The 10038-nt window shown below is 42.5% G+C and overlaps 1 protein-coding gene across 13 annotated transcripts in view; it reads left to right on the forward strand.

Moving 5' to 3' along the window:
- Nucleotides 1–6605, forward strand: part of EHBP1 (EH domain binding protein 1) — a 313842-nt gene extending 307237 nt beyond the window's left edge. For all 13 annotated transcript variants that reach the window (XM_067565220.1, XM_067565223.1, XM_067565221.1 and 10 more), the window contains 2 exons: nucleotides 5043–5157; nucleotides 5539–6605. In XM_067565220.1, coding sequence (XP_067421321.1) covers nucleotides 5043–5157; nucleotides 5539–5629 — 206 coding nt within the window. In that variant the 3' untranslated portion in view covers nucleotides 5630–6605. The remainder of the gene's footprint in view (nucleotides 1–5042; nucleotides 5158–5538) is intronic.
- The last annotated feature ends 3433 nt before the right edge of the window (nucleotides 6606–10038 follow it).

The following is a 10038-nucleotide window of genomic DNA, read 5'->3' on the forward strand; positions in this document are numbered from 1 at the left end:
ACAAAATGGATATTTGTAGTAAGGTTGACTGCAGAAGAAATTAGAAAGTTACTCTGCGTAAATGAGAAGTGCAATGCAGTATGTATCACAGAGGCAACCTAGCTCATTGCTAATAAGCAGTTGGTGCCAGTGTGTGTGTGCATGTGTGTGTAACGTGATTGTTAGTGGCAATGTTCTGATTCAAACTGGTATTTAAAAAAACTAGTCTTTGAGAGGTGATAATTACTGTTTTGGTAAATTGCTCTAACTCTTCCACCCATGACTCTGCTGTTTAAAAATCTATCAAACAATTTACTTAGCTAGTTGATGATAGGGAAAAAAGAGACTTGCAAAAGGTAGCAGCCTGCTGATTGTAGATAAAGGCAGTTTATTGGCCATCGGCCTGCCCTGCTAGTCTGAGCAGTGTGTGGGCAGTACCGTAGTTTAGAGGTGCTGACCGTTATAGTGTTCAGTGATGTGGAGACAGTGTCCTCTTAGCCAACTGTTAAAATGGATGCATATGCAGTTGAATAGCCTTTTGGAGTGTTAAAAGCACTTCACACAGAACACATGAATGGCCAACAGTGGTTTAAAAAAAAAAAAAAAAAAGGCATACTTTTTTCCCCATTTACCAGCAGAGATAAGAAAGGGAGAATAAAGTCCTGCCTGCTTATAGCAACAAGCTATTCATATAGTTATAAGTGAATTTGAAGCTGGAAATGCTCATCCCAAGAAGGGCCTGAAATAGTTGTATAGAATCATAATATGCTGAAGGGAATATACCTTACTTGGTTTGGTTTAGCATGCAAAGATGAGAATATACTTCATCTATTCAGAACCAGTTTGTCCCATGTAAACAAGGTATGCGTTTGAGAGCTTGGGTTTTTCTGCATCCATAGCTGAGTAGCAGGATACCTTAGACTTAAACACACTTCAGTTACCTTTCCTTTTTTCCCCAGATTTAATGCCTCCTTAGAAAAGATAAGTTCATTTTTGCACATCTTGGGGTAGTGTGTTCATTTTCTGCCCAAGAAATGGATCTTCTTTAGGATTTTGTACATCTTGATTTATTCTTGGCTTATAGTTTGAAGTGGGTGCTCTTCTAAAAGGATTTATGCATAGGTTCACTATTTTTGTAGTTATGGTTTATATGATAAGCTTTTTATATTTAAAATCAATTTGTAATCCTGTGGAGGAGCTTATCCCCTAAAACCCCATTTGTAAATCTATTTTAGCTTTGTTACACAGCACAGCCACAGTATTCCATAGATTGATTAGGTTCAGCAGTAGAATCCTATCAAATGGCCTGCTCTGATGATGATGCAAACTCTTTCAGGATTGCTAGTTGACTGGAACTAAAGATAAGACTTGACTGCAATCCCCCAATGTGCTCTTTACAAAACTAGTGTTAATTTTCATCAAAGTGCTAGGCTTATTTATTATAGTGGCAAGGTTGAAGGTTTTACTAGAAGAACTTTAGACCATTCCTATTAAAGTGTTTCTGTTGGAATAGTCTGCCTGTTTTCTCAAAGTAATTATCAGTTTAAGCAACTAAAAAGAAAACAATATACAGTCCATGTAGATGAATAATTGAAGACATTTGGATTTCAATCTGAATTTAACAAACTATGTAATTTGAAACTACACATTGCAAGGGAATGCATGGGGGTCTTTGGCTTTCAACACTTTTAGCTCATATACAGCATCAGAGCTTAATCCTATTTTTATCCAGAGTGTGGTTTTTATAACAGTATTATTCTGGAATCTTCACATTAATCACAGTCTACATTGTAGTTTCCCTGTGCTGTAGTCAGTGCTGGTAACTATATATGACAGGTGTTATAGGTAATCCTGTCTTAAAATTTACAACAGGTAGAAGCCAAACTTGCATGCCCTTGCTTTTTAATATATTGACGCTTGTGTTCTCTCTGAAAGCTGGTTTTGCTGAGGGAGATAAGTTTGGTTGGATATTTTGCTGTATAAAACAAACTCCCAGTTCAATATGATATAAAATAATATTGACCAAATAATCTGTCAAAAAACTCCTCTCTTACTAATAAACTGCTATTTAATTATACTTACTTCTAAGGGGGAAATTAAGATGGTCTCCTTTCCAAGAAAATGTATACAAGTTAATTAAGCGAACTCAACAAGGCAATTGTGTACTTGTGCTAATTAATCTTTGCACTGCATCTTCACAAACACCACTTTCTACTGTAACAACAACAAAAAATCTGTTTAATTCTAGGTATGAATGTCTCATAAGACATTATATACCACACAGTGCTATGCGCTGTGGTCTACTATATCAATATCTAAGTAGGAACAATACAGAGGGAAAAGTAGTTCATACCAAACCTCCAGTGAAAGTAGTTCTCAAATATTTTGGCTTCTGTCTGCACACATAAGAGAATACAGAAAATTGCTTCTAACATTCAGAAAAATAAGAATGTTTTAAAAAACTGAGACTGTCAGCTAAGGCAGAACTGTAAAATATTAGATAGATCAAACCCATGTAGAACTGGTGCTTTTCAGGTCTTTCCTTCATTTATCTGGATCTTCAGGTGTCAAAATATTGGAGAAACCTTGAGATCAGCAAGGTTGTAATCAGAAGCATGGATAAGTTAGGCTAGCTGTTGGAGCAGGGTTGGAGGGTATGTGAACAGACTGGGAATTCTGAACTGTATGCCTTTTTTCCTTGTTTGTAGTCGCATCACTGATATTGTATGACATATACTTACTTGTAAGACTGGTTTCTCTTAGTGAGTTGATATTACTTATGCTAGTATTTAATTTTTACATTTAATACCATGTGATTTCATGAAGAGCCTGTTCTGAGTTTGAGGTGTAGAAGGCAGGATTTTTTAACAAGATGAATTGAAGCAGCCCTTCCTGAAATGTGCAAGACTAGGAGGGGGCAAATGTCAATGGAAGTCAAAAGAGTATGTATTACATTAGCAACTAAAAGGCAGGGGTTTTGTGCACCATGTTTGGGCTGGGCTGAAGGTGAAGATGATAAATTACAAGACAAATTGATTTGGTTACCACCTGGAAAATTAGCTTCCATAAGAATGGGTGATAAGAAACAGATCATTTAAAAATAAGCAGTGAGAACTGTCTGCAGGCCTCCTGCCATGTACATGTGTTGAAAAGGGACATAGTGTCACTATATTCAAGTTCTTGCCCATTTATGAAATGCCATTATGTACATTTGCTTATGTTGAATATATATATATATATATATATATATATATATATATATGTATATATACGTCTCTGTTTGTATTTTGTGTGTGTGCATGTTAGTATGTGCACGTACACCTATGTTGATTTAGGTATACATGTCCACCGACAGCATGCAAGAGAATGATAAAAGTGGTTACACATTCCTGGCTCTTTGCTGCTGTTCTAACCTTTATTGCATGATGATGCATCTAATTTTTAATTTGTAAATACAAGACCAAATTCCCTCTAGCACCACTTGCTTTCATAAAGCTTCTGAGCAGTTTGCTGTCTTGAATAAATTTTGCTTTGGAGGGGGGTCAGGGGGATTTGAACCAGCACATTCTTGTGTGGTTTGTGAAGATTCACATGGTAACCATTGGTGTGCATTGTTAGGTTTATCTGAATAAGCACCAGCCATGTGAGTTTTAACATGATTGCCCAGGGCAATAGAGAGAGAAGAGAGAAATCCAAAAGGATTGCACCCTCTCTTTCCTCTGTTTTTTGGAAAGTGCACAGGGGGGAGGACACTGCTTGAGTCCGTGGTTATGGACATTTTTAAGCTGGTGTCCTGTTACCCTCCTGGTCCTCATTTGTTCTGCTATCTCCCACATCATCTACTTCTCCTTCTTTTCATTGTTTACTTTCCTAATGAGGGAGGCGGGGTAGACTGGTGGTTGATTGACAGCTACAAGCCCTTACAGTCTGGCTAGAGAGCATTTGGCTTGGACTTCAGGCATGCTTCAGTCTTAAATTTGCCTTCTTTTTATGAAATGCAGATACTGCTCTGTTAAAAGAGAGACAAAGACCATGCAAAAGAAGCAAACGGGGTCAAAAATGTTCCTTTGGAGTCCTCTGGATGTAAACATGCACAAGATTAGTGCACTGGGAGAGGGACTAGACACTACCCAATCTTGTGCAACAAAATAATTTCAAAATCAAATCTGTAATTGTCATTTAGCAAAGAGCCTTGGATTTAGCCATCACGCGAATAGTCAAACTGGTTACATTGCTATGGAGAGAGGTGCTACATAATATTGTCTAGCAAATATATTTTTACTTCAAAGAAAAATACTAATTAACTGATACCTACTTTTAAAGTTATTGTGAAGCATATGGTACCCAGTGTGAGATACTTCCAACTGCTAAGATATGCCAAACAAGAAATTAGCAAAGAATATGCTATTTGTGCGGAGGTGGAGTTACGTTGTAGATTAGGAAAAGTTCTTACAATATTTCTTGGTTCACTTAATTTTGCCAGTTTCGGAAACAAATGTGTTCCTTTCCCCACCCAATATATTCACAGAAAACAAGGCCAGAGCTAATAAGATCTGTAGAATAAGATAAAACCAAACAACAAATGAAAAGAAAAGAAAAAAGAAAAGAAAAGAAAAGAAAATAGAGATGATTCCATTTGTTTCTATTTTTAAATTGCTATTTATAAACTGATTTCAGTCTGTCCAGGCCTAGGTTAAAAGTTCTGTGAGATATTTAGAAATTAGGTGTCTTGGAATAATATCGCCAAATCTAGTATAGACATTTGTTGTTTATGTAGAAATGTATACATATTATGGCAACGATTTATGAAATAATAATGTATGAAGTCAAATGCAATCTTCAATAACTTGATATTTTTGATTTACACAAATTCACAGAAATGTGAAATGTGATCCCTGATTAAAGTTCTACACACCTTTTGGGCCACAGAAAGGAATAATCTGCTTTATTGCTAAAGCCAAAGATCTGACACCCATTTATTTAAATCATAAAGAAGTTTAGATCAAAAAGATTTTAAACCACATATTTCTGGGGGATTTTATTGTTTTATTTATGCTTTTCAGATTGGCAAAAGACTGAAGCCCAGAAAAGGCGAGAGCAGCTTTTGCTGGATGAACTCGTTATTCTCGTTAATAAACGTGATGCCCTGGTCAGAGATTTGGACGCCCAAGAAAAACAGTAAGTTTGACACCTTGTTATTTTTAAATCCTCTAGAGACATTTTGACTTTTCTATGAATGGATTTGTTTTGTCTCTATCATCTGGACAGTTAACGTTTGAGGAAAGTTCAGTAAACAAAGGCTGCATGTTCTCTGTTGTGATCCAGTGTGAAACATGAACTCTGGGGTTTGTTAATGATGATCCATTTTAAAGAAAATCAGTCCATCACTACAGCCCAGTCCTCAAACTAAATACTGCTATCACATCTAACCTAGAGTGGTGCTCAGTATCCAGATTCCTTAGCAAATTAGCCCTGCAGAGAGACTGGGTGGTGTAATGGAAGATTGTATGTCCTTAGACAGAAAATGGGCAATAATTGTGCCTTGGGTTTGTTTTTCAGGGCCGAAGAAGAAGATGAACATTTGGAAAGAACTCTTGAACAAAACAAAGGCAAGATGGCCAAGAAAGAAGAGAAATGTGTCCTTCAGTGACTGGCCTTCCTGGAGCAGATGCATTTTACAGTCCAGACCTTTCTTATGTTTTTAAAATACTGACCCCCAAGACTGAAAAAACAAATTATACAATTCAATATTTCAAAAACTTTAAAACTTTTACCCTTTTGTTAGGCCAGCTCTATACTGCATTGTTTTCTGGCTTTGTTGTTTTTTTTTCCACTCAAGCAATATTATTCCAAACTAGCTTTGTACTATGATTTGCTTGTGAGCTTAGTCATCTTGTTGAAATTCTGTTAAATAGATTTGCACAGAAACATTGTTGTGGTGGTGATATCAGAAATGTTTAAGAGAAAAAAAAATGTCTGTCAGGATTTCTTTAGCTGGAGGAGGAATGAATTTTGAAATAAATATGTTTTTGTTGTAATAGGATTATAGAGGGGAAAATAGAAAACAAAAATCATTTTGAATGGTTTCATCTAGTCCTGCCATATGTAATACTTAATAAGCTATCTAAATTTTATAGTTAGATCAGATTCAATCCAGTTATTAAAATGTGCTATATTTACCAGTGTTTATTTCAGCAGCGTTTTACATTTTATTGTAAGTATAATATAAATTAAGACTGTCTGATTTGCTCAGAGACCAGTTCCTTAACATATGGTTTGAAAAGAGCCTTGTGATTTGAAGATGTGATGTGAGATGGAGCTAATTGAAGTGCATCAGTTTACAGAAACATTTTGTCATTAAAGGCTATGCCATTTTTTATAATTATTTATTACATCTAGTTTTGTTCCCTTCTCCATTTTGTTGGATCTCTGCATTGGCTCCAGAACGCTGTTCATATTTATTCTGTACCTATTAAAGTCTGTTCTGCCATTGTGTGCAAATCCCCTCCCAGTTCATGTTCCCCTCGCTTACATTGCTCTCATTTTTGTGAAAACTGTTGTTTATTTATTACAATACTGAGTCATATATAAATTTTCAATAAAAGCTGAATCTTTCTTACCGTTAACTGCTGCTGTCCTCTCTTCCCAGTGTGAAGTTTATTACCTCTGATTGTTTGGGGAATGGGGTAAGGTTATTTAATATTTTTAATGAATTTATAAAAAATTATCTGCAAATCCAATAGCTTCCTACCTAAAACGAAACAGTCTAAATACAATGTCCACCTTCAGACACAAAAATAGAGTTTTGGGGGGAAATTAAAAAGCAATGGAAGTGATTTTTTTAAAACTTTCCCAGATATAAGTAATGTTTTGTCCAAGAAGGTTCGAATCTCTCTTTTGGAGACTGTTCCTGTTCACATACAGATTTTGCAAATCAGATCTCTGGTCACTGCTACTTTGTCAAAGATTTTCATAACTACAAACATTGTGTCGTTTTCTTAACCTAACGATTCCTTTGCAGTGGCTTGCCTTTTACAGCTCAGTGGGCCAGATCAAAGCTCTTTGTTAACTCAGAGAGAGCTGAAGTTTTAATATATATATATATATATATATAGGTGTAGAACCAAACCAGACAAAAAGTTCCACTTTTTACATGAAACGCCATATTCCTGTATTCACCTGCTCAGATCATTCCAGCAGCAAACAAACCCTCTTCTGCAAGGGGATCCCTAACAAAAGGCAGTCTGTTCGACAAGTTGGGAGACCTGAAAAAAAACCAATGCAGGAGGTTTATGCCTCAGAGTGTCAGAGATGTTTTACAAGAAAATATAAACCATGCTTCAGTTAGAAAAGTACACCGCGCACACTAGAACGCACAGCTCAAATCTGCGCCCGCCAAGGCCTGGGGAAAAGTTACTGCGAAGTTTCTCAGTGGCTCCGCTTGCACTTGCGGGGGAAACTGGCCGTGCAATAGTCCTGCTCGTTCAGAGTCGCCATAGACCCCATCTTAAAACTGCCTAATGCCAATCCAGCGAAGTGGGGCCAGGAGAGATTCCCGGCTCCAGAGCTGCTCCTGCTGCCGCTGGCGCTGTTCGGAAGAGAGACGCGGGCGTTTTACTGACCAGTGCAGAGAGAATACCCGATAGGTTACAAAATCCACCTTGTGAATAATCCGGTTAAAATGATAACAAGTGCCAGTGTAAACAGGAGGGCTCTGTGCTTCTGCCCAGAATGGGAATCACTTTCCGAGGTTGTTCGTATGCTAAATGAATTAAACCTCTTATCTCCTTCGATTAGGGGATGAAATTCGGGCCAGGATCTGTCTCTTTCTCTCCTCCCCCCGCCCCCCCCCGACTATATCCCACCCCCACCTCCCTTTTTTGTTTTGTTTTCCTCCCGCCGCCCCGCGTTGCAGTCCGCCTTCACAAGCCGCTGTTAATTTGGGCCGAGCCAAGTGTGCACTTTTTGTTTTCATGTGGGTTAATGCGGGTTATTGGTTCCTAAGAGTCAGATTAGAATTTGGAGTGAACATCTGTTTACCCTCGCAGCCTCTTTGGCTGTGGGCTTTCGAGCGGGAGGCTGTCCTAATGACACCAGCCCTGGTGCAGTCCCCATTGCTGCCTCCTCGGTGACTAGAGAGGGAAAAATAAGTTTTGACAGCTGACGGCCTCTTTGGCCTTCTCAAACTTTCCCATTAATTTGCTGATCGCTTCGCAGTTTGGCTTCTCTTGCGGTTTCTCTGCAATCCACGACGCCGGCTACTTCTAGCCAGGCAGCTCCAGGGCTGGATTATTCAACCCCAGGCTTTGGGCTGGAGGTTTTTTAACGTGGATGGAGGGGGGGAGGCGGAAAATGGGGTGCTGGGACTTCCCAGAGATCTGCATTAATCCGAGGGCGGGGGGGGGGGGTGACATGTTTGGACACAGAGGACGGCACTAGCACAATCAAATGCAGGCGGCTGGTTTGGGAAAGGCACGGGTTGGACACTACGAAAAATGGCTTGTGTGGAAGTTGGGAAAGCCTCTCCCTCGCAAGAGAAGGAGGGAAGTGTTGTAAACCGAGTTTGTCCTCGGCTGGTTTCAGTGTCTGGGCCAGCAGCGTTAAACTGGAAGCGTGGCCGTGTTCCTTAGCTGCGGGAGTGAACGTGAGCTGCTGGGCTTCTCCCACAAGCGTTATATTGTGGGTGTTTTAAAACTTCCTCACTTCAGGGCCTGAACTGCAGAGCGGCCCTGCTTCCACTCCTGGCAAGGCAGATGAAGGTCCCACCAGCCAGCCCAGATGCTCTGGGGCTGTTGTTTTTTAAATGGTGATGATCAGTTCAATTCATTCCCCCAGACTGTCATCAAACCTAGCGCTGAAGACGTACTTCAGATTGTTGACACCAGCTCAGCCTATTCCGTAGAAGCTGCTCCATGAACCTGCCTCTGGAAGGAAGCGGTCCCAGCCAATGCCTCAGTCAGCAAACGCCTCTCTCCTGCCCAGTGTGGCAGAGCCGAAAAGATGCCCGGCCGGCTGCATCCGTGCGACTCAGGCACCCTCCCGCTGCCCCCCGCTCAGGGGATCGGTGCCCTGCCCCTTCCCCAGCCCCGGGGAACGGAGCCCCCCCTCCCCCCCGCCCACAAAAACAAGCTCCCCCGCCCCTGGCCCAGGACGGCGCAGCGCCTTGCCCCGAGAGGGGCGGCTGGAGGGCAGCGCCCTGCAGACCCTTACCTGGCCGCGCGCGCTAGTGCCTAAAGCAAAGGGGGCGCCCGGCGCAGCAGACCCGCGGGAGCCCGGTGCTGAGCGGGCGGGGAAGCTCACTCGGGTGCGGCGTCCCTGCCGATGCGGTTCCTGGAGGGGGCTCACGGCCGGACAGGGCAAACTGGTTACTCACTCCCTCCCCCCTCGGTCAGCCTTAGCCGCCGCCGCTCCTTCTTCTCGCCCAGCACAAGGCGGGCCCGCGGCGGCCGCGCCAAAGCCTCCGCGCGGCCCCGGCCCCCAAACTTTTGCCCGCGCTTTGCCTTGCGCCCCCTTCCTTCCCTCCAGCCAGGGGGGGTTATGGGCTGAGCAGTCAGAAAAAGGCGCCCGCAGTTTGGGATTAGACAACTCCGCTTATTGCGCACACACACACACACACACACACACGCACACAAAGGGCTAGCGCTACTTGATACCTCCAGCCTTCCCGAGCCTCGGTCCCCTCGTGTGGCGCTGAGCCGGCGCGCAGCGAGCCAAGCGCCCGGCTGGAGCGGGGCCCGCCAGACATTCCTATGGAGCGAGCCCCCGACGGCCGCGCACCCGTCTGCCCCCCTCCGCATGACGAAAGCGGCCGGCCCAACAACCGGGCGCTGCTGAGCGGGGCGGAGGGAGCGGGCTATAGCTACTAATATTGCATTTCTGGCGGGGGGGAGGCTGGGTGGGCGCCTCGCCTTCGGCCCGGGCACAAGCACCGGAGCTCGGTGCTGCCGTGGTAAAAACCGGCCCCAAACTCATGGTCTCCAGAGCTGGGCCAAAGGGGCAGGTGCCCGGCTGCAGTTTGCCCCCGGTGTGTACAATGGCAAAGGTAGGCACCCGGGGGGA

Source organism: Emydura macquarii, unplaced genomic scaffold (genome assembly GCF_026122565.2).
Source record: "Emydura macquarii macquarii isolate MOO-44397 ecotype Brisbane River unplaced genomic scaffold, CSIRO-AGI_Emac_v2 contig_2676, whole genome shotgun sequence".
Lineage (NCBI taxonomy): Eukaryota > Metazoa > Chordata > Testudines > Chelidae > Emydura > Emydura macquarii.